This window comes from Aedes albopictus, chromosome 3, assembly GCF_035046485.1.
Source record: "Aedes albopictus strain Foshan chromosome 3, AalbF5, whole genome shotgun sequence".
Classification (NCBI taxonomy): Eukaryota; Metazoa; Arthropoda; class Insecta; order Diptera; family Culicidae; genus Aedes; species Aedes albopictus.
This window is the reverse complement of record NC_085138.1, coordinates 318,392,554-318,417,881: the sequence shown is the minus strand read 5'-3', so window position 1 is coordinate 318,417,881 and position 25,328 is coordinate 318,392,554. Positions and strand designations below refer to the sequence as shown.

The window sequence follows — 25,328 nt, the reverse complement described above, 5'->3', positions numbered from 1 at the left end:
AAAAGTGGCGACATTTTCAGATGGAATGTTGGCAGTGTTATCACTTCCCAAGTAACATTGTTAAGTCAAATACACTAGAAGAGGTTCTTAGAACCATAATAAAACCAAAATAATAGAAAGATTTATGGCGATTTTCAAAACCTCTACAAGACTAATTGCCTATCGACATGTTACTTGGGTTGATCATCAGTTCTTCAGTAACAGTATAACACCAACATCAAGAAGTCAAAACATCTTCTAGGCCTTTGAAAACAAATTTTAACATCGTTTATGTAGAAAATTAAGAAGACGGACTACTGACCCAGTCTACCATATGAACTTCAGCTTACCCATTCGGCTTAACGTACTTCGGTCTGACGTACTTTGGCTAAGCGTAATTCGTCTTAGTTGCCCCTAGTTGTGCATTGGGTCAATGTTAAATGGCATATGCAATAATCTTTTCGGGGAAACGGTACATTCGGGGAAACATTTTTCGGGGAAATGGTACATTCGGGGAAAAAACTTTCGGGGAAACTTCATTCGGGGAACTGGTTTTCGGGGAAATGTCGTACAATCGACACAAGGTTGTTTATAATTTGATTTGGAGCCGGGTTGAGTTCCACAAATAGCCATGAGCAACGGCAAGTGCGATTACGAATCTGTTTAAACGAGACTTATTTCATGTGTTTCTGTTTTACAATTTTGGTTGATGTAATGAACAGTCATGAACGAAAGGATCTAGGGGATAGAAACAATTCACGAATCAAAAAATTGAGCTTATTCCCACTATTGATGAGTATTGTAGAAATGTCATGGATCTCTGATCTAGTTGTCATCATAACCGGTTAAAATTTTGGGCTGCTGTTTGCAGTTGAAGTTATTATAGGGTTGATCTGCATAATATATTGTATAACATAGGCTTTTCATAATGAAACCCTGCAACCGTTGAGCGTTCTCCACTGATACACACCAGGTTTAACTGGCGTACAGAAACATTGCACCACAGACAAACAGACGAAACACTTCGAACATTTTTCGAATCAAATCATAGTCACGGAAACATGTTCGCCCAATGCTAAAAGGACTGAGTTTGGCCGACCATCAACTAGGTGGCGGTAGTGGGCAAACGTCAAACTCGAGCAAAAACGATGCGAGCGCCATGGGTGGCCAACTATCAAATTTTCAAATAGACCGTTAAATCGGTGTACGATGCAAAATATCAGAGTGTTACGTCTGTTTGTCTGTGATTGCACGTTCAGTTGAATATTCGGATTTTTTATATTCTTGGCTAATCTAATTATTTGACACATATTGATCGTCCTTACATTCAACGATGTTGTTGACAGTGCTAACGAGAGCTTTCCGTTAAGGAGCCATTGGCAAGATCATCTAGCTTACTGTGCATATAAGAGCGCTGTCGTGCTCGAGCCTCACATCAGTCAATCAGAAGTTATTTTGATGTACCAAGGTTTTGTGCTGCCTTAGCAACTTACGATATCTAGTCGATTACAAATAAGAACAGTAGCGATGATAGTAACATACAATTCATCATTGCCTCACTCCAGACACACCTTTTCAAACGATACATTAATTATAATGGTATTTCTGAGTAGCATAGGGCTCTCCAATTTTCTGACTCGAACTAACAATACACCTCCGAAGAAGTCCCTGTAAGAAGTCATCAAAGAATCTCTGGAGGCATTCCTGACGTAATCCTTAGAGAAAATTCCTGAAGAATCCCTGGAAGAATTAAAAATAATTCCGTGGGTATATTCTTAGATGAATTCCTGGAGTATACTTGGAAGACTCGCTGAAGAATTTCAGAGGGGTTTCCAGTGGAATCACTGAAGGAATTTCTGAAAAAACTTCTGCATATATCCCCGAAGAAATTCGTAGAGGAATCTCTGAAGCATTTGCTGACGTAATTCCTAGAGGAAGAATTTCAAAAGAATACTACGGAAAAAATCTCGAAGAAATCCGAGAAGAAAAACTGGAAAAAATCTGAAGTAATCCTTGAAAAAAAATTAAGGGAATCCTAGGTTATTATTGCAGAAAAAACCGGAGAAATCCTAAGAAAAAATCCAGGAGAAATTCCCTAAGGATATGCTATGGGGATTCCTGGAGGAATTCAAGAAGGAATCCCTGGATAAGTCCTGAAACAGTTACTGGAAGACATCCTCAGAAAATCCTGAAGGAATCCCTGGAATGATGACTGAATGCATCCCGAAGAAGTCTCCTGGAGGAAATCTCTGGAAAAATTCCTCAAGAATTAGATTCCCGAAGGATTAATTAAAAAAAGGAGTCATGAAGAAAACTTTTGAAAGAATCCTTTGACAAATTTCAGAAGGAATCATTGACTAAGTTTCTGGAAAAAATCCTGAGGAAATTCTAGGAATCTCTGGAAGGATTTTTGAAGGAATCCCAAGAAAGATTCCTGCAGGAATCCCCAAGAAAATTACTGGAGGAATTCCTGAAGGAATCCTTAACGAAATTCTTTTAGGAATCCTTAATGAAGCTTCTGAAGAAATCACTGGGCAATTTCTGAATGGATCTGAATGAATCCACAGCAATCCTTGGAGAAATTTCTGACTAAAGCCTTGGAAGCATTCCTGTTCGGAATTGTCAGAGAAAATACTATTTTTTGTAGCAGTCCTTTTTACGATCAGCTCAAACTATAAATATATTTCAAATTAGTACTTCAAACAAACAAATCTTCACGAACTTACAAGAAATAGTCTTCCTTCCTCTGTGATCTTTTCAATCCATTCCCTGTGGTACTTATAGCGAATCGTTCCAGCGCTAATCCTACATTTCAGGATACAAATTCATGAAATAATATACGATTACTAATGCGACCGTTTTACTTACGATCGGATTCGACCTGATCAGCTTTCGGATTTACAGCTATGTATCGTTTTACCACCGTGTACTCCGCGGACGTATAACTTAATAATTATTTCTGGCGTTCCACAACCTGCCAACACCTGCATTCGATTACTATTCTACGCTATACAATCACAATCTAAATAAGAAAGTTTAAGCACTAATTCCACTTCTCCGAATGTTTTGTTTTGATTTCGCTCTTTCTCCCTTCATTTGCATACACCTATCAATAACCTTCTACCGCAGTTGACCGGTCACGCATAACATTTGGCATGTTTGTCTTTCTCGGTTTGAATCGACGGTTGGTGGAGCTCGACGCCGTAACAATTCCTGAACAAATGCCAGAAGGAATTTCTGAAGGAATTACAAGTAATATTTGAATGAATCGTGGAAGAAATCCTGTACGAATCATCGGAGAAGTTCTTGAAGGAATCCCCGTAGAAATTACTTAACTGATCCTAAGCGGAATCCCTGCAGAAATTCTAGAACGATTTCCTGAGGAAATGCCGGGCGAATATCCTAAGCAATCCAGAATAAAACCTTAAATGCATCCCCGAAGGAGTTGCTGAGAAAACTCTGGAGAAATTCCTGGAAGGATCCTCAAATAAGTTTTTGAAGATTCCTTGGAGAAAAAGAGCAGCATTCATGAGGGAAATTTTTGGGGAAATCCTTCGAGAAATTTCAGAAGTAATCATTGAGTAAATTTCTAGAAAAAATCCTGAAGAAATTCCTAAAGGAACTCCAGATTCCTGCATCGCCAAAGAAAATTTGTGGAGGAATTTCTGGATAAAATTCTCAAGGAATCCTCAGAGAAATTCTTGTAGGTATCCTTGACGAAGGTCCTGGAGGAATCGCTTGGGAAATTTCTGAATGGATCAAGATTTCTCTGCATACATTCTGGGAGGAATTCATGATGTTATCCTTGAAGGAATGCCAGAAGAAATTCCTGAAAAAATAAGTAATTTCTAAAGGAATCCTCGTATAAGTCCTTGGAGGAATTCCAGGAAAAATTACTGAAGTGATCGTATGACGAATCCCAGCAGAAATTCTAGAAGGAAATCCTGATGGTATCCTTGGAAGCATTCCTGATAGAATCTTGGAAGGAATACTTAAAAGAATTACTGAAGAAATTCCTAATGAAATACCAGACGAAATTCAATGGAGTAATTTCTAATGCTATCTCTTGAGAAATATTCAAAGAATCCAGAATGAAACCTTGAATGCATCCCCGGAGAATTCCCTGGGAGAATTCATAGAGAAATCTCTGGAGAAATTCCTGGTGGGATTTTTAGATAAGTTCTGAAGGATTTTTTGGAGAAAAAAGATCAGCATTCATGAAGGAAACTTTTGGAGGTATGCTTCAAGAAATGCCAGAAGAAATAATTGAGTAAATTTTCTGAAAAAAATATGAAAAATTTACTGAAGAAAATCTAGAAATCTCTGGAAGAATTCCTAATGGAACTCGAAGAGAGATCACCAAGGAAAGTTCTGAAGGAATTCCTGGACGGAATTCTTGGAGAAGTTATTGTAGGAATCCTCGAAGAAATTTTTGGAGGAATCACTTAGGAAATTCCTTGGAAATTTCTGAATGAATCGAGGAATTTCTGCATAAATACTGGGAGGAATTCCTGACGGATTCCTTGGCCGCAGGAGTTCTTGAAGGAATAACATGTAATTTTTCAAGGAATCGTCGGAGTAGTTCTTGGAGGAATTCCAGAAGAAATCACTGAAGTGATCGAAAGAGGAGCCGAAATTCTAGAAAGAAATTCTGACAGAATCCATGGAAGCATTTCTGAATGAAATTACTGAACAATTCCTAAAAGAATTACAGAAGAAATTCCCGAGAGAATGCCACACGAAATTCCAGAAGGAATCTCTGGAGAAAATTTTGAACGAACCCTTTGAGAAATATTCAAAGAATCCAGAATGAAACCCTGAATACATCCTCGAAGAAGTTTCTGGGAGAATTCATAGAGGAATTTCTGAAGAAATTCATGGAGGGATTTTTAGATAAGTTTCTACAGGATTCCATGGAGAAAAAAGATCAACATTCAAGTAAAAAATATTTGGTAGAATTCTTCGAGAAATTTCAGAAGGAATCATTGAATAAATTTCTGGGAAAATTGTTCGAAAAATCATAAAAATCTCAAGGAAAAAACATGAAAAAACTTCAGAACGAATTACTCTAAGAATCCCTGGAGCAATTCCTGAAGGTGTTCCTAGAGAAATCCCTGTCAAATTTCGAGGAGGAAATCCTGTCAAAATTCTTGGAAGCATTCCTGAAGAAATGCCAGGAGTAATCCCCGGAGGAATTATTGTAGGAATGCTCAGAGATGTTCCTAGACGAAGTCCTGTACAGACCCCCAGAGGAATCCCTGCTTAAATCCTAGGAAGAAACATTACAGAATTACAAATGAAATTACTGAAGAATCCGTGGAGAGATTACCTGGACGAATTCTAAGAGAAATTCTTAAAATCCATAAGAAAATTTCGAAGGAAAACTTGGAAATGTTCCTGGAGGAATTCTTGCAGGAATTCCTGACAGAATCACAGAAGGAAACTAAAGGAATCCTAGGATAAATTCATGAAGGAACTTGTGTAAGTACTTCTGAAGGAAATCTTGATTCAATCCCTGAAGGAAATCCTGAGCGGTTCTTGAAGCAATTTCTAGAGGAATGCAGTAATACAAGAAGAAATTCGCGAAGGAAACTGAGGAAAAATTCCTATACCTACTCTGCAGGAATCCCAGAAAAAAAAACTGAAAGAATTGTGTAGGAAAAATAGCTAAAAACAGAAAAAAAATCCTGAAGGCATCCCTGGAACAATTTCTGAAAGAATCCCAGGAGGAACTCCAAGAGGAATTTTAGCAGGAATTCGTGAAGCAATCAGCAGGAATTCCCAAAGAAAATCTATGAGAAGCCCATGAAGGAATCTCAACAGGATTTAATTTCGAAATCTTTGAAGAAATTCAAAAAAGTAATTGGGAGCGGACATGTGATGGTTAAAGCACGTGACTATCACGCCGAGAAACAGGGATCGAATGCCACTCCCGACAAGCTCTCAGAATGTGAGGTTTTCTTTCGGAAGGGAATTAATGCGTGGGTCGCAAGATGAACTAGCCTAGGGTTAAACATCTCGTTAATACTGATGAAAAAACCCATCAAGGCATCCCTGAAGAAGTTTCAGAAGGAATACATGGAATCCCAAAAGGAATTTCAAGAAATCCCTGAAGAGATTTTTGGAGGAAACTCATCATTACCTCCTGATGGAATTCCAGGATGAATTTATTATACCGTTTATTTTATTTTTAATCGACGTTGGCGAATATTGCAAATTGTTTTACGTCAACAAATCAATAACTATAGAACTATAGAAAAAATATAAAATTATCGTAAAATATGTTTATAACCGATAAAATAAATATTCAAATGGGTTATCTCTTGACTCCTATTACCGCTCATGCATCCATTCACCGCTTATAATGGATCCATTCACCGCTCACTGGATTTTTTTTTCATGGAACCATATAAATTATTCATTTATAAAAACAAAGTAACTTTTATTTACCACAGTATTGATTATCCATGATGTTTAGTTCATCCAGTTTTGGCAAAATAGAATCATTTACGGGTTTTACTGTCCTATACCTGTTGGATATTTCTCCCGCTGGTTTGCCCTAAACAGTTCCCATGTTGCCCTGCAGCGCAGTGTGGGAGATAATTTTCAAGAACGTGATTTCAGGTACACCAATATAAAAACTTGGTAAAATGAAAGTTTTTTTAATGTGGCAGCATGTTGCATTCACTTTTGTTACGATACTTTACTAACATTTGATAATTTTTGTATGATTGACCCAAAATGAGCGGTGAATGGGGCATGAGCGGTGAATGGCGACCTCACGGTAATATTTTCAGAAAAAAACTGGAAGGGAATATTAATGTCTCCAATATTTCCTTCTGAAGAGAAAAACTTCAAGCTGAATTCCTGAAAAGATACAAGTACCTCTGGAGAAATGATTGAAGGAACTTCTGAAGATATTCCAAAAATGATCTCTGAAGCAATATAAGAGATAAAGCCTGTATCCGCAATAATCGGGACACAGAAGTATGGCTGTAGCTCTGTAATGAATTGGTAAAATTGGCCAAACAATTGACTGAGAACTCTTTGGTGTATGTTTATTATTTGTGCCAAATTTCATAAAAATCGATGCATTACTTTTAACTGTGGATGAAAAACAAACAGATGTGGTTTTAAGCATTTTGTACAATCAGGAACAATTTTCATTCGCATAGTAGATGGTTCTTTTACGCTACAGTTCAAAGTTCTGTGATGATAATTATGAAATATCGTTAGCAGTTATGATACTTATAGAGACACTTTCTTGCAAAATTTCATCAACTTTTATCGATTGGTTCGAAAGCTACTGGTGTTGATAAGGGTGAGTGTTAGTGAAAATTTTTCGTGTTTTTCATGTGCGGTGTTTGCCTATTCATAACTTTTGAATTTCTCTACCAATTTTCATGAAATTTTCACAGAAGGTAGTTGATTATGTGTATATTATGTCGGCAAAATTTGTTGAATATTGGTAAAGTACTTTCAATAGTACAATCGATACAATAGAGGGTGCTGACTAATTGCTGTCTGAGGGACTAAAATCACGTTCAGTCCCAATACATGTTTCGATTATAAAATAGTTGATAGTGCATCATTTTTTTTGAAATTTTGCCCATGCAACAAATGTAGATTGAGAGGTTTGTGTTGAAAATTTCAGCCATTTCTTTTGACTAATTCAAAAGTTGCAGCGCTGACAAGCAAAACTAGGGGCTGTACAAAATTCAATGGCGCACATTCTACTCTTTCATTGCTACAACAAAAAGTACTGCACCGATTCACATGAAATTTTGTAGGTGAGATGAACACATCTTTAGATTTTATTAGGTCAAAATTGAACAATTTTAATGTATCTATTACAGAGTTACAGCTGTATTTCTATGTCCCGATTATTGCGGATACAGGCTTTAAACCAGCCTAGGGCTGAAAATCTCTATAATAAAGTAATAATAATAATAATCTGAAGTAATATATCAATATATCGCTTATCAGTCTAGTTATTTTCGCCGGAAAATCATGTTTTGACATTTTGTGCCAAAGTTCATTTGTTTTCATTGAATCGTAACCTGTTTTAAACATTTGTCTAGAATAATTCAAACGTTGAACATCTGATAGGTCGTTGATCGACTTTCACGAAAACCTGCCAGATATTCGCCGACGAAGGACTTCTCAAAAGTTCCTAGTAGGTTGAACAGGACACGAAACAGTAATTGGTACACACGGTTTTTTTTTTGCACAGATCGATTTTTTGCTATACAGTCTCTTTTGTCAATTTTAGACCAATTTTTAGTCAATTTTAGACCAATTAACATGAACACAGGAAGACACGGTTAGTACTATCCATATACGAAAAAATAAAGTCAATAGGTTCAAAATTGACTGAGACTCAAAACATATTCTTAGAAATAGTTGTGTGAGACCTTCAAATTGACTAATGATACAATATAAGCTTATGTAGTCTACAGAAGTTCCATGCATGCCAATATCATTAATAACAGTTCATTTACTGCTTATTGACTTGAAGGACTGATTTTAATCAGGCCATCCCAGATACTCAGATTCTGAATACCAGATATTCCTTTCTGAAGTCAAGCCATGACTTCGGTTAGGTCATCAGATATTGGCTGGGAACAGTTATGAGAGACCTTTTCATTGACCCAACAAAAAATATGAGTTTATGTAGCTCATAGAAGTCTCACGTAAGAAAAAACATGTATTTACAGCTCGTCTTTAGTTTATTGAACTTAAGGACTGACTTTAGCTAGGTATCCCTGATACTCAATAATATTCATTCTGAAGTTAACAGAATTTTCAGAGTTAAAATAACTTTGTTATACGGTTCTCTGAAGTCAAGGCTGACTTCAGTCAAGTCGTCAAGATTTATGTTATATTCGTTGATTGTATTATCCACTTTTTCAAGTACAAGTATTGGAGAATAACGTCTGAGATCAATAAGCGAACTATATCTCGTGTTTCAAATCATTTGAAAATAACACACGGTAACGTAGACTTCGATAGTTCAGAAGTGTAGAATATTCTAAGAACTCAACGAAAGCATCTCGAAAACTCAAAACTTCAAACCGATAGTAACTCAAACAATCATATAGCAACCATATATAACTATATATAACTAAATAAATAACTAAATAAACTTAAGAGAGGCTTGAGGGTGCAATCGTGCTTGGTCATTTTTTTACCCAGTGACCTGACCCAGTGATCCACCGGCCTTATTCCGTCCAGAGGTCCAAGAACATTTTGAAACTGAGGATTTATGTTTGATTAAGAAATGGACTGTTAGCTATTTTTAACATGTTTAATTTTCACTTGTGGTTAAACGGGTTTAAATGTTCTCTTCCCGAGCAGAAGAAAATAAGCAACAGCATAATAAAATATGTTATTTTGGCCTAATAATTGTATAATGGAATCTGTATTTTTTATGTTATTAGCATAACATATTAAGTTATAAACTTGTCTGTCATAAGCGGCAAAATAACAAACATCATAACAAAAAATGTTCCTGGAAGACTACCGTCAAATGGGGTAACTTGCAACACTTTTCGACTTTGAAGCAATATCATTGAAAATCTATGCATTTGGAACACACTGTGAAACATCGTGTACACTAATTACCACGAGTAGAATACTATGCAGTACTTCATTTACTAAAAAACGTTGCCACCTAATCAGGAAGAGCGAAATACATGCTTGTTGAAAGTTAGTCCATCTGTGGGGTAACTTGCAACACATGGCGTGAAGCTAAGTAAGCTACCATTAAAATGTATTAATATTCATATTCTTGGTCATATTGTAAGTTTTTAATTGTAATGCATGAAAAATGCTTTGAAAAGATGTACATTAACCAACGGAAATACGATTTTTCGATAAAGGGCTGGTACATGGGTTGGTAGTTATTATAAGCGAGAGTATATCTTTCCACAGCAGGTCTTACGTCTGTCAACTATAAAATATATATGGATCTCATGACTCAGTAGTAGTTACAAAATGTCAACAATTCTTAATGTAATTTGAAAAGGTAAAGTGAGTAATCTTTAGGTAATTTTTAGTTTGAAATGGTGTTTGGCTACTTCATTAGCATTAGCATTAGCGCTTAATGCTAAGTCGCACAAATTCGTAGGTGGTACAGTCCTAGACCGCTGTTATGAGGATTGCCTCCTTCCCGTCTGAACCAAAGCACAAAGATTTGGGACTAATCTCTGACTCTTAGACAAGACTGACGCAATCCTCCAATGGTCGAGCACTGTCCTGGCCACGTCCTTGCGACTGCTGAGGAATGGGAAAGGATGGTTAGTTTCGGACACCTATGAAAAATGTAGACAACTCTACGATCTCTCAGGCCTAGGTGTCACGGGAATTTGGGTGTTGTTAGTGGTAAGGTAAATTCCAAAGGATACGCTTGGTCAACGTTCAGGCACACCATTGTTAGTCTTCTTCGAATTAGTTGTCTGCCCGATTAATCCTGATTTTCTCGTCGTCTTGGTGGCATTTGGTTGAATTACTAGATTCTTCGGTTGATAATCTGAAATATAAAATAATATTAACATCGTACGTCAAATAAGCTACATATTAGTGATACGCTCGCCACAGTTACATATTTTTAAAATATTCTTTATATCGTACGATACATTTACCTGAATCCTGCTGAAATAAAATGTTAATTAGCAGTACATTGAAACACAAATACTACAAAACACACGGAAAAGAGCATCAAACTTTGATCTTGGAATATTTAAAAATACGGTAAATATCAAGATCAAAATTTGATTTGGTAGATCTTACACCGCAACGCACCATTCTAAGGTGATCTACCCACGTTACGGGGTTTGAATGTACTCTTAGCTAATCACTAGAAATGTGTCTCGTTTGAACAGGTAAAGTATGGTCTTATCTATGGTTATCAGAATTTTCTTTTGTAAAACGGAAATAATGGGATCAATCAACAGATGTAGATAAGTGATTGTATTACTACAAATTCAAAGACGGAATCAAGTGTTGCAAAACGAGCAGTGAATAATCTGTAAGATAGAGCAAATGCAAAGTTGATACGGAAGAAACCCGAGGGGAGAAATTCTACCTCTTTTGATAGTTAAGAATACGCGTAGAATGAAACGTGAAAACAAAATTAGAAGTGCCTTTCGAGGTGGAAATGGAAGAAACGAAAAGAAGGGTCAATCCCTTCCGAGTGATTTTTAGTTCGCCCCATATTTGGGTGAACCCGGCGGAGGCAAAACCGTCACGCTACAATGTGTTCCAGATGAAGATAACAAGTGTACGCCGCTGCCGCTTCAACTCAGTGTCAAATGGGTGCGGGTTTTATAGCTGTAGTGATCCCCAGAGCCAGTGAATTGATGAGGGGGCACCGACACCTAATTGGAAGCATTATGGAGAAGAATGAAGAATGAAGATACCCACCACTGTTTATGGAAGCAGAACGTCGTGAGTGTTGGATTATATGCCCGACAGAGTTCGTCACAGTCGTCAGCGTGGGAGTTGGAATCATCGATGCATCATTTTACTATAGAACTATCCGAAGGCACAAATTAAGCCACCACAGCAGAATGTTTCGTATCCATTCCGATCATCACACATTTCCCAGAATATAAATAAAAAAATTCAGCTGTCTCATGGTATTTGCTTGCGTGTAGAAAAGATCGTCCACCCTTTGTCGTGGTCCACCATTGTTCACTTCGCTGTAGCTGGTCCCAGATAATTTATGTAGATTCCTCCCAGTCAGTCTGTAATCACACGAAATCGCTGATTCGTCCTATCCGGATTAAGTGCTGAAAGTCTGACCTTTTCCATAATTTCTTCGCGCAACGCAGTCGTTCAGCAGTACTACGAGGCGGATGTCAACAAAGAGCACGTGATCCGGGGCAATTCGGCCATTCTCAAGTGTCTCATACCGTCGTTCGTGGCGGATTTTGTCGACGTCGTTTCCTGGACCGACGAGGAGAACACGTACGTTTATTCGGCTTCGACGGAGGCGGAAGATAGCGGTACGACGATCGCGGCGACTTCGCGAGATGCTTGGCGCATAGTTTTGCGTACTTTTTGCCCTTCCTTTAGTTCCTCGTTCCCTGGTTCTCTTATGATGATGATGATGATGATATTTTCAGTTTATGACTAATGTTCCTCTGGCGCGCAGCACGATTCGTAGGGAAGTGGATGTCGGTTTTGAGTCACTTTTGTGATTGTTCAGCTCGTAATGTCACGTGGAATCATAGAAAACGAAGTTAATTTTTATAATATTTTTTCATTGCTAACATGTTTACAAATTTTCACGACTAAAATTATGGAAATTCCACACAAAGTCTCACATGTGGCCATTTATTCAATGATATTATTCCTTCATATGGCAACACTTATCGATCTACATAAAACAAAACCATTACCTGGTGAGAATCTGCTTTTAGGAATCAGTAAACCTCAAAATTTGGCGAAGAAATTTGAGCATAGTTTAGGAGACATTGTCATTATTTATTTTCATAGATGAGACTATAGCTTTTATAACTGCGGTAACTGGCACCACTGCTCAAGTAGAACCAAATATGCTAGATGAACTAAATGTTAACAAACTCAAGTGCTCACAGAACTTAACGGTTGAGACAAGTATCAGAAATTATTCAGCACGCCATTATACGATAAAACAATATGGTTTTGTAAACTGTAACACTACTCTATATTTAGGTGATTTCACTCTCAGTTTCATGGTAGTTTCAGCAGGGTTTCGGAGGGGTCCCCTTTGTTGGGACCAGAGGGGCCATATATGACCACTGCGATGAAACCGAGTACAGTAGACGTTCGATAACTGCAACATGTTTACGTTTCATTTAGCGAACAAAATTCGATAACTGCAACGTCAGACAGGCGTCAACAACCCATCAACTGACGCTAAATGAACGTAAAAATCATTCGACTGTTAATTTGGCCTAACTTGGTGCACCGTTTTGACGGATAGCGGTGCGATAAGTTGTACTTACCGGACTTGCCGTTTAAAAGCATTGCAATTAAACCGCTTGCACCGAGCGAACGTCTATTGTATGAATAATGTGTTGAAGGTTAGTGCCTCAGCAGCGTTGAAATAATTCGGCTCCAAAAGGTTATGAGGGTTTCAAAGAGCTTTCGAAAAGGATTTCAGAGATGTTTCAGAGGAGTCTCAAAGTGTATCAAGGCATTTCAGGGGGTTTCAATGGGGTTGCGAAGTGATTTCCGGGAGTTTAAGGGGGGTTTAGGGAGTTTTCATCTTATTTTGAAGGGGGTCTCAGGGAGGCTTCCAGGTATTTCGTAGCGTTTTAAGACGTTTCAGGCGGTTGCAGAGGGCTTCAGATAGTTTCGAGAATTACAGGGGGATTTAGGTAGCTTCCAAGGGAGTTTCAAGGGGCTGTCGGATGGGTTTCAAGGCGTTTGAGGTTACAGTGGTTTTGGAAGAAGTTTCCGGAGGTTTTAGGAATGTTTCAGTGCTGTCTCTGATGGGTTTCATGGCGTTTCTAGACGTTTCAGGAGATTTTAGGGGATTTAAGAAGGCTTTCAATGACGTCTTAAATACATAGTTTTAAAATAAATTTCAAGGCGTTTCAAGTAATTTCAAGACGTTTCAGGAGGTTTAAGGGAGCTTCAGTGGATCCCTGAAGGGTTTCGGCAGGTTTAGGGGGCTTTCAACAGGAATTCTAGGAGCTTTCAGAGTGGTTTCAATACGTTTCCCAGTTTGAAGGGGCTTAAAGGGGTTTCTATGGGTTTCCAGTGGTTAGCAAAAGGAGTGTCAGGCTTCAAGACTATTCAGAGGTGTTTGGATGTGGTTTCCTGTAGTTTCAGAATGCTTTCAAGTAGACTTCGATGATGTTTCAGATGGGTTTCATAACGTTTCAGGGGATTTTAGGAGGTTTAAGGGGACTTCAAAGAAGTTTCAAGAGGTTTCCAAATGAGTTTTATGGCGTTTCAAGGCGTTTCATGAGGTTTCAGAGGGTATGAAAGAGGTTTACAGAGGTTTAATGATGAAAGTAGCAGGACGTTTCTGGAATGCTTCAGAGGGGTTTCGAGGCGTTTCAAATCGTTCCAAGAAGTCTTAGAGAGGCTTCTAATGAGTTAACAGAGGGGATTCAATGCGTTTGAAGACGTTTCAGGGGGTTTCAGTGGATTTCTGGGTAAGTTCGGGGATTACAGGGGGTTTGGGCGAGCTTTCAAGGAAATTCCAGAGGGGTTTCAAGGCGGGTCGGGGGGTTTAGGTGGTTTCAGGAGTTTGGAGGTTTGGGAGTGGTTGTCCAGGGTTCAGAAGGCTTTCAAGGGGTTGTCCATTTATTACGTAAGGTAATTTTCACGATTTTGGGACATTCCCCCTTGTGAGATTTTCGGTATGAACTGAACACCCAAGTATTTTTGGATGAAGCTTATGAGTTCTCAACCCCCGCCCCCACCTATCTTTATAAACTCTTTGAATTTAATGGACGACCCCTCTGGGATGCCTCAGAGGAGTTCCAAGCATTTTAAGTCGTTTCAAATCGTTTCATGTCGTTTCAGGAAATTTTAGAGGGTTTTAGAGGGCTTCCTAGAGAGTTTCAAGGATTTACCCGAGGGATTTTAATGCGTTTCAGGTGGTTTTGATTGGTTTCTGAGAGGTTTTCGGGGATTTCATGAGGTTTTGGCCTTAATGGACTTCCAGAGAAGTTACAAGGCGTTTCAGGGGATTTAGGTGGTTTTGGAGGTTTAAGGAAGCTTGCAAGAAGGATTATGCGATTTTTCAGAATTCAAGGCGTTTTAAATCGTTTCAACACGTTTCAGACAGTTTCAGGGGGCTTTAGGGGGAAGTTCCTGGATATCCTCAGACAGTTCAATAAGCTATCCATCCCCTAAGCCTCAATCATAAACTTTCCTTGAACATCCTTTATCTTCTTCCGTCACTTCTTTCTTGTAAACCAATCTAAACCTCACCTTAGGTAAGTTCTCTTACTACTCTGAAAATTATTACTTTCATTTAGGTAACGTAAATAGAATTTACCTATGTGAAATCTCAAATCTGAAATAAAAACTATTAAAGCGAAAAATTTTGTCATCAAATAATGTTGATGTATTCGGTGAATTGGTTCCTTGTTCTTTTTTGGTATTTAGCGCATAAGAATCAAAAAAACAACATGATTTTGCATAAGCTTTTCTTGTCATAACATTTTGTATCTCGATCCATTTTTATTGTCAAAACTCAGCCGTCTGTAACTATTGAATCGATAATTAACGTACAACTTTTTCAATAGTTTTTAAAAATTGAACTGTTTTGTAGTTCGTCAAAGAAAAAATCAATTACCCGGTTGAAAAATGGCGGAGATATGGAAATCAAAAATTGATTTCTTTAAATTGAAGAACTGGTTTGATACAGTTGTCTTGTCCGATGCTGTACAAGCATAATTAGTGATCATTTGAAGCGATGTGAACAATGTTCAGGCTCATACAGTCCTATGATTGGTCAAACAGTGAGTTCAATAGCTGTTTAAGGTCCCAAGGAACTCTCTTCAGTTATAGGTCATCGAATGAAGAAGCGTAGCTAGTGATCTCTTGCTTTATGACGAATGAGGTTTGTACACGCCCTCTGAAATCCACCGAAACACCTTGAAATTCCTCAAAAAACCTTCATGTGACTCCCGTAGATTATCCCTGAAGCTACAGCGGAGAGCTTCATGAAATCGGCTGAAAACCCCGAAACTCTCTGAAACTCTTTGTAATCCACTGAAATGTTTTATACCGCCTTGAATCGCCTCAGAAAATACTCTAGGAGACCCGTAGGCTTCCATTAAACTCTACTGAAGAATCCTGAAGCACTCTGAAACCCTTTGATACCCCTGAATCCCCTTGAAATCTAAAAGTGCTGCTCTGAAAATCCTAAGGCCTGCGTAACCAAGCCATCCATTGAACTCAAAACTCTACAGGAGTCCCCTGAATGCCTCAGATTCTCCCAGAAACTCATTGAATCACATTGAGAAAACGCCCTCAGAAACCCCCTTGACATTCCGGTAGATGTCTATTAAACTCTATCTTGGCCCATGAAATCCCCTGAACCACTTGAAACCCTTTGTAACCTATCGGAACGCTTTAAAATCCATGAGCGATAATCTCTAAGAATTCGGTCGACTCTGTAGAACTGAACTGAAGTCTCTTGAATTTCTTTTTAGCCCGCTGCAGCTCCCTGAAATCCACTGAAACCAATCAGAAACCCCTGATGTCCCCGTAGGCTTCCGTTTAACTCTACTGAAGCCCACAACACCCGTGAAACCTCTTAATACACCTTGGAACGCTCTGAAACGCCTTGAAGCCTGTCAGAAATCTTTCCGGGACCTCCGTAAGCTTCCCCTAAACTCTACATAAGCTCTCTTCAATCCACTGAAATCCCTTGAAACAATTTGAAGCTTAAAATAAAACTATAATCGCAGTAGACTTCATTTAAACCTTACTGAACCACCTTGAAATCCCCCAAAAGCCTCTCGAAACGTCTTGGAGCCCCTTTGCAACCTCCCTGAAGCTCTGATGGAATCCTTGAAACCTCTGAAACCCCCGTTAAGCCCTAGAAACGTCTGGAAATACCTTGAAATCGTACAAAACTCTATATCAAAGCCCTTAAAGTGCATGCTTCAAATCACTCACCCTCCCTAACCTTTTGGGGCTGGATTGTTTTGCCGCTAGAAAACGTTTGTTATGCTCGGTTAAACGCCGTGGTCATATCATATAACCCCTCCCTGCGGCCTTCAAATCCTTTCAGGTTATGAACTGATTCCATATCCAAGCCACGGTAGATGTGCAAAAAAACACTAGAGGTTTCAAGGGGTTCCAGAATGTTTCAGGGAAGCTTTTAGGCACGTTTCAAGGGGCGCTTAAGAACGTTTCAGGGGCTTCTAGGGTTTTCAGGATGTTTCACTGGGACTTTTAGAGGCGTTTCAAGACGTTTTCGGTGTGTTACACGGAGTCCGAAGGAGTATTAGGGAATTTCGGCATTACAGAAAGTTTCAGAGGCATTACAGGTTACAGAGACGTTACATAAGCGTTTTCGGGAGTTTCGTTGAAAACCCTACGGTGCGTTAAATGAGATCTAAGGGGGTTTAGGGGAATTCGGAGGCATTTCAAGAAGCTGTAGACGATTCTCGACGGGTTTCACAGTCGTTACAGAGGTGTTACATAGGCGTTGTCAGGGGCTTCGGTGGGTCTTAGGGCGTTACATGGGGTCCAAGAAGTTTCATAGGACTTTCGGCGGGTTTCAGTGACCTTATCCCCCAATCACTAGACCAAGACCATTTGGGTGTTGAACATTCAAATTATCTATCTTGTAACTGAAATCCATATTGAGCTTATATACATAGAACTTGGATAAGTGGTGCAATCAACAATATTATTGTTGAGTAAATATTGAACAGAATTTAAGAACCACTAAAATTTGGTTGAACATTTGAAGTGCTTGTTCCGCATCGTATTATGAAAACAATTTGAAGCAATTTTATCCTATATGACCAGTGTTGCCAGCTTCAACAAGAATTTTGTTTTATGGTATTGTATAACGTGTGCGACTTGATGTCTACATGATCTCACATGATCACTAGATTTTGATGGTTCTTATCAAAACCATGATTTGTTCCATGTTTGAAAATAATCGAGCAGTGGTGCCAGTTGCAAAAATAAATTTTAAGAACCACAGTGTTTGTCCACTCCAAATTATGCTAAAATAAATTTTGCTGTAGAGGTCAACATTCAAAAGTATTCAAGTACTAATATCTGATTTTAACTGACCAGTGTTGCCATCCAATAACAGAAATAATTATATTTATACCTGTCCTTGGCATGTGTTGTCCTTTCTAACTTTACAGAATACTACAAGTGTCTATTTTACATTCTATTGGATGTGAAAAGAATCGGCATATAAGAAAAATACGCAAAAAGAGCTCACAGCAACGTTAGCAACGTTTTCTGTGATTCCACTACACTGTTTCGATTCAGAATTTTACCTATTCAGATGCCAGCCCTCGAGTTTCAAAAACATGACTCTCCTCCATCATTTTTTCGCAGTGATTGCCCAGTACTACGATGTCGACGTCAACAAAGAATACGCCATCCGTGGCAACTCCGTCCTCATGAAGTGTCAAATTCCATCTTACGTCGCAGATTTTGTACGCATCGAATCCTGGCACACGGATCAGAACCAAAGCTTCTACATCAACTCGACCGAAAATGACGAGGGTTGGTTCTGGCCTTACGTTTGTTCCGACGACCTTTCCCTGCTCCGAAAATTATCCTTAGAAAAACATGATTTCTCCTTCTCAACAACTAACGATCATTTCTTTTGGTGCGTTTTCCGTTTATAATTGGTTCCGGCAGTCGTCCAGCAGTACTACGAATCGGAGGTGAACAATGCGTACGTCATCCGCGGTAATGCAGCGATTCTCAAGTGTTCGATCCCTTCGTTTGTGGCCGACTTTGTGACGGTGGTCTCGTGGAACGACGACTCCGGAAACGTGTACCAATATCTGGGCAACCGAAGCCGTCCGGACGAATTCGAAACCGGTTTGAACCGTTTAGGTTTTCTTCAATCCTGAACCTCCTGAACATCCTTTATCAAGTTTTTTGTTTTGACATCGACCCTTTTTATGCTCCGGTTTACTTCACAGTGGTCAATCAGTACTATGAAGCCGAAGTCGTTTCCGAGTACGTTATCCGGGGAAATACGGCTGTGCTGAAGTGTAACATTCCCAGTTTTGTGACGGACTTTGTGAGGGTTGATTCCTGGATCGGAAGCGATGGCTCCGTCTATAATGCGTCCACTTTTGATACCGGTATTGTTTGGTTAATGGAAACCCTAGCGACCCCTTGACTCCCATCCCAGTACTGTAGTCCTTGAGTTTTCCGTTCATCATCCTTGTGTTTTTGTTTACTTTGCGCAGTGATAAACCAACACTACGGAGCTAATATCATGATGGAGTACGTTATCCGAGGAAATGCGGCAATTCTCAAGTGTTCCATCCCGTCGTTTGTGGCCGATTTTGTTCGCGTCGAAGCGTGGATCGATGAAGAAAACAATGAACTTCTACCCTCGGAAGACTACGGTTATGTGACTTCCATGAACTCTACGATAGATCCGTTATGTCCTCACCAGTTTTGCTTCAGTTCTAATCCATTTCTTTTTTCCGTTATCATCAGTTATCAACCAGCATTACCAACCGGAGATTCTAACCGAGTATGTAATTCGTGGCAATTCGGCCATTCTGAAGTGTTCAATTCCCTCGTTTGTGTCGGATTTTGTTCGCGTTGAATCGTGGATCGACGAGGAGGGAACGGAAATGGTTCAGTCCGAAGACTACGGTTAGGGGTTTTGCTAGAAAGAAACTTCACTTCCCATTTCCTTCAATCAGCACTTATAAGTTATAATTTCAAACATCCCCTTTTATCGTTGAATTTTGCTCTCTTCCAGTCGTAAATCAGTTCTATCAAACCGGTTCCGAGGATGAGTACATCATCCGTGGTAACTCAGCCATCCTGAAGTGTAAAATTCCTTCGTTCATCGCTGATTTTGTCTTTGTCGAAACATGGTTGGATAGCGATGGGAATGAGTACCATTACCATGAAGATGACGATAGAGATGGTGATTCTTGTGTTTATTTATGATCTTGATAGTGTCCCAAAATATCCCAGTGTCCTACATTGAGTTCAACCTTGATCCCATTCTTTCCGTGTTTCCAGTGGTCAATCAATTCTACCAGACGGACGGCGAAAATGAGTACGTAATTCGGGGTAACTCCGCCATACTGAAGTGCAAGGTTCCGTCGTTCATAGCGGATTTTGTGTTTGTCGAAGCGTGGATTGACAGCGACGGCAACGAATATCACTACGACTCGGAAGAACTTGGTTAATAACGCTTTCATTACAGCCGTTTATTCCCTCTCCTTAATCCACAAGGTTTTATGTTTTCTACAAAATTTCTACAAATTCCGACTTCTCCTCACTCGTCACAGTTGTCAATCAGCACTACATTACGGAGGCTGAAAACGAGTACATCATCCGGGGTAACTCCGCCATTCTTAAGTGCAAAATTCCATCCTTCATCGCCGACTTTGTGTTCATCGATGCGTGGATCGATGACTCCGGTGAAGAATACCGTTTGTCGAACAACGCTGACCATCATGGTTAGAATGGGTCATCAACCCAGAAGTTCAACGTCCCGCAAATCCCAAAATCCTTCCTCCTTGAGTTTTCCTCGTCTCAGTCTAACATCATTGTCTGCGTATTCGTTGATTTCAGTGGTGATCCAAAGCTACGAAGCGGAAGCGGACAACGAGTACGTCATTCGTGGCAATTCCGCCATCATGAAGTGTGAAATTCCCTCCTTTGTGGCGGACTTTGTTGCCGTTGATCTGTGGTTCGACTCCGATGGGACTGAATATTATCCGGGGGACGAAAGTAGTTTAGGTTTGAACTTAGCGTTGATATTCTGAAGACTCCTGTTATCCTCCCCTCCTGGGTTTTTGTTTGTTAAATTGTTACTTTTTCTATTGATTATCAGTCATCACGCCATATCTTCATCAATCCGAATAGTTCGATAATTCAAAACATTTCTTACTTGTTTTCTCTAGAAAACCTCCGGTTGGATTAGTTCATCAAAGTATGTTGACTAGAATTCTATAAGAATCCTTTAAGGAATCCTGTCTGGATTTCCTTTGGAATCCTGTCTGGTTTCCCTTTGGAATCCTGTCTGGTTTCCCTTTGGAATCCTGTCCGGATTCCCTCTGGAATCATGTCCGGATTCCCTCTGGAATCCTGTCCGGATTCCCTCTGGAATCCTGTCCGGATTCCCTCTGGAATCCTGTCCGGGTTCCCTCTGGAATCCTGTCCGGGTTCCCTCTGGAATCCTGTCCGGATTCCCTCTGGAATCCTGTCCGGATTCCCTCTGGAATCCTGTCCGGATTCCCTCTGGAATCCTGTCCGGATTCCCTCTGGAATCCTGTCCGGATTCCCTCTGGAATCCTGTCCGGATTCCCTCTGGAATCCTGTCCGGATTCCCTCTGGAATCCTGTCCGGATTCCCTCTGGAATCCTGTCCGGATTCCCTCTGGAATCCTGTCCGGATTCCCTCTGGAATCCTGTCCGGATTCCCTCTGGAATCCTGTCCGGATTCCCTCTGGAATCCTGTCCGGATTCCCTCTGGAATCCTGTCCGGATTCCCTCTGGAATCCTGTCCGGATTCCCTCTGGAATCCTGTCCGGATTCCCTCTGGAATCCTGTCCGGATTCCCTCTGGAATCCTGTCCGGATTCCCTCTGGAATCCTGTCCGGATTCCCTCTGGAATCCTGTCCGGGTTCCCTCTGGAATCCTGTCCGGGTTCCCTCTGGAATCCTGTCCGGGTTCCCTCTGGAATCCTGTCCGGGTTCCCTCTGGAATCCTGTCCGGATTCCCTCTGGAATCCTGTCCGGATTCCCTCTGGAATCCTGTCCGGATTCCCTCTGGAATCCAATCCAGATTCGCTCTGGAATCCAATCCAGATTCGCTCTGGAATCCTGTCCAGATTCGCTCTGGAATCTTGTCCGGATTCCCTCTGGAATCTTGTCCGGATTCTCTCTGAAATCCTGTCCGGATTCCCTCTGGAATCCTGTCCGGATTCCCTCTGGAATCCTGTCCGGATTCCCTCTGGAATCCTGTCCGGATTCCCTCTGGAATCCTGTCCGGATTCCCTCTGGAATCCTGTCCGGATTCCCTCTGGAATCCTGTCCGGATTCCCTCTGGAATCCTGTCCGGATTCCCTCTGGAATCCTGTCCGGATTCCCTCTGGAATCCTGTCCGGATTCCCTCTGGAATCCTGTCCGGATTCCCTCTGGAATCCTGTCCGGATTCCCTCTGGAATCCTGTCCGGATTCCCTCTGGAATCCTGTCCGGATTCCCTCTGGAATCCTGTCCGGATTCCCTCTGGAATCCTGTCCGGATTCCCTCTGGAATCCTGTCCGGATTCCCTCTGGAATCCTGTCCGGATTCCCTCTGGAATCCTGTCCGGATTCCCTCTGGAATCCTGTCCGGATTCCCTCTGGAATCCTGTCCGGATTCCCTCTGGAATCCTGTCCGGATTCCCTCTGGAATCCTGTCCGGATTCCCTCTGGAATCCTGTCCGGATTCCCTCTGGAATCCTGTCCGGATTCCCTCTGGAATCCTGTCCGGATTCCCTCTGGAATCCTGTCCGGATTCCCTCTGGAATCCTGTCCGGATTCCCTCTGGAATCCTGTCTGGATTCCCTCTGGAATCCTGTCCGGATTCCCTCTGGAATCCTGTCCGGATTCCCTCTGGAATCCTGTTCGGATTCCCTCTGGAATCCTGTTCGGATTCCCTCTGGAATCCTGTCCGGATTCCCTCTGGAATCCTGTCCGGATTCCCTCTGGAATCCTGTCCGGATTCCCTCTGGAATCCTGTCCGGATTTCCTCTGGAATCCTGTCCGGATTCCCTCTGGAATCCTGTCCGGATTTCCTCTGGAATCCTGTCCGGATTCCCTCTGGAATCCAAGCCAGATTCGCTCTGGAATCCAATCCAGATTCGCTCTGGAATCCTGTCCGGATTCGCTCTGGAATCCTGTCCGGATTCGCTCTGGAATCCTGTCCGGATTCGCTCTGGAATCCTGTCCGGATCCGCTCTGGAATCCTGTCCGGATTCGCTCTGGAATCCTGTCCGGATTCGCTCTGGAATCCTGTCCGGATTCGCTCTGGAATCCTGTCCGGATTCGCTCTGGAATCCTGTCCGGATTCGCTCTGGAATCCTGTCCGGATTCGCTCTGGAATCCTTTCCGGATTCGCTCTGGAATCCTGTCCGGATTCCTTCTAGAATTCAGTCTGGATTCCCCCAGGAATTTCGTCTAAATTTCCTCAGGAATTTCGTCTAAATTTCCTCAGGAATTTCGTCTAAATTTCCTCAGGAATTTCGTCTAAATATCCTCAGGAATTTCGTCTTAACTTCCTCAGGAATTCCGTCTAAATGTCCTCAGAAATCCCATGATTTCTTCAGAAATCTCATGTGGATTCCCTCAAGAAACACGTGTGGATTCCTTCAGAGATTCCAAATGGAATTTCCCAGGAATCCCTTCTTGATTCCCTCTGGAATCCTGTCTGGATTCCCTTTAAAATCCTTCTGGATTCGCTCGGGACTTCTGCCTGGATTCTCTTTGGAATCTTGTTTAGGTTCCCTCTGAAATCCTGTCCGGATTCCCTCTGGAATCCTGGAATTCCCAGGAATCCTGGACGGATTCCCCAAGGAATTCTGGACGGATTCACCCAGAAATCCTGGATGGATTCCTCCAGGTTTCCCGAAGTACTCTCAGAATCCTCAAGAAATTCTTGCTAAAATTCTTCATGTATTCCACAATGCTTGGATTTAGAATGAAATCACCTCAGAAACTCCAAGTAATATTGAATTTCTTCTTCCTAAATTGAACGCCATGACAAGAAACTGAACTAGAAATATAAGTTTCACAAAAGTCCGCTTTTCCGCAAGGTCTTCCTGTTCATTCGATCTTCTCCCCGTTATCGATTTCTAGTTGTCCACCAGCACTACCAGATCCGAGTTAACGACGAATTCATCCTCAACGGAAATGCTGCCATTATGAAGTGTCTGGTTCCGTCGTTTCTGCAAGACTTCATCACCATCGATTCGTGGGAGATTGACGACGAGATCGTTACGATCGATATGGAGTCCTTGGGTTTGTCCGCTCGCCATAACTCGTTGCTCCCACTTCCTGTTCCTCATCCCGTATTATGGTTTGATCCGGCTAATCAAATGTCCATCCCTCCACAGTTGTTCACCAGTTCTACCAAACTCGCTTAACCGACGAGTTCGTCCTGAATGGGAACTCTGCGCTGCTGAAGTGTCTGATTCCCTCGTTCATATCGGATTTCGTGTACGTCGACGCCTGGATCTCCGACGATGGCGAAGAATATCATGCCGATAGCGACGACCTCGGTATTACCAAATAGCCAGCGAACCCATCCATCGATCCCCATCCCTGTAGCCTTTTATCAGTTGTCGTTCATCCCATCTAACCTGTGTACCTGTTGATCACCGCCTTCTTTCAGTGGTCCACCAATTCTACAAGACCCGCGTAATCGACGAATACGTCCTGAACGGAAACTCCGCCCTCTTGAAGTGCTTGATTCCTTCGTTCATCGCTGACTTCATCAGTGTAACCTCCTGGGTGTCGGACGATGGGACAGAAATCGAGATGAATGACGATACCGGTACTGTGTTCTAGGACATCTTGAACCGCGTCTGCTCCCTTGTCCTTCACCTATCCATACCGTTTCAGTTACCCCCAAGTCCTGTTTCATGTTCTACAGCCCTGTGTATGCTCTTTCTCCTCTATTCCCACAGTGGTGAACCAGTACTACGAGGCGCAGGTCTACGATGTGTTCGTCATCAAGGGCAACACCGCCCTATTTAAGTGTCAAATCCCTTCGTTCGTGGCGGATCACGTCGAAATCGTGGAGTGGGTCACCACCGATGGGCAGATGTTTTCGTTGGACGACAGCTTCGGTAGGGTTAGACACAGCTACGTCGATCGACAATTCCCGATCATCCCTTCTCTCGAGTCTCAAACGGCGCTAGTTTTGGGTTTCAAAATTTTTCAAAAAATGCTATTGAGTTTGTATTTCTTTGGTTCATTCCCAAACCCGAAAGTAATCCGGTCTTTTGTCTTTTTTTGAGTTTTTTATGCTCCCTATCCGCATATTCCAGGGGCCACACGGCCTACCCATCCCGACGAGAATCCTCCTTCCCACTAGCAAGTAAGTTAGATCGTAAGAAAACTGCTAGCTACTCGTTCGATGTCTACTCGTCTGCGATGCGCAACTCCGATCCAAAAAAAAACGAAACCTAAAATCCCAATGTTCAAAGCAAGCATTACGCGTTCGATACACACATACCTACACGGAAGGTGGCAGGTGCAATCCGAAACAGCTTTCATTCCCTTTTTTCATCGTTTAGGTTCAGGAAACTGGTTCACGGCGCGTGGTGACTTGAAGCAAAACAAAATGAAATGCAAAAATGCGGTGATGTTTTATGCGGGTTCCTGCGAAGTTGATGAACAATGATTTTCTTTGTTGTCGTCGTGGTTATCGTTGGTCCGTCTGTGGTGACAGTGATATTTATGGAAGATGATGGGTGCAATTTGCGGTACGATGGAGATGTGTAGGAAGAACGTGAATCGGTGAGTTTAGGCAGTGAAGGAGGTGTACAGTATAACAAGACAAGCACAAAAAATGCAAGCTTACCACCTATTTTTAACATCTAAGTCGAAGTCAAAAACTTAATCAATTTTATTATGTTAAACATGTTAAAATAGATACTCAATC

At 41.2% G+C, this 25,328-nt stretch overlaps 1 protein-coding gene across 50 annotated transcripts in view; it reads left to right on the top strand.

The window, feature by feature from the left end:
• LOC115262726 (cell adhesion molecule Dscam2) overlaps positions 1-25,328 on the top strand; it is a 232,095-nt gene that overhangs the window by 28,300 nt on the left and 178,467 nt on the right. For 27 of the 50 annotated variants that reach the window (XM_062842631.1, XM_062842611.1, XM_062842621.1 and 24 more), the window contains exon 4: positions 18,334-18,519. In XM_062842631.1, the coding sequence (XP_062698615.1) occupies positions 18,334-18,519 (186 nt within the window). Of the gene's footprint in view, positions 1-11,813; positions 11,988-18,024; positions 18,196-18,333; positions 18,520-18,623; positions 18,789-18,896; positions 19,059-19,152; positions 19,315-19,423; positions 19,595-19,692; positions 19,858-19,964; positions 20,136-20,250; positions 20,419-23,518; positions 23,681-24,053; positions 24,216-24,348; positions 24,511-25,328 lie in introns of all 50 variants that reach the window. The other 23 variants (XM_062842653.1, XM_062842623.1, XM_062842626.1 and 20 more) reach the window with 12 other exon arrangements.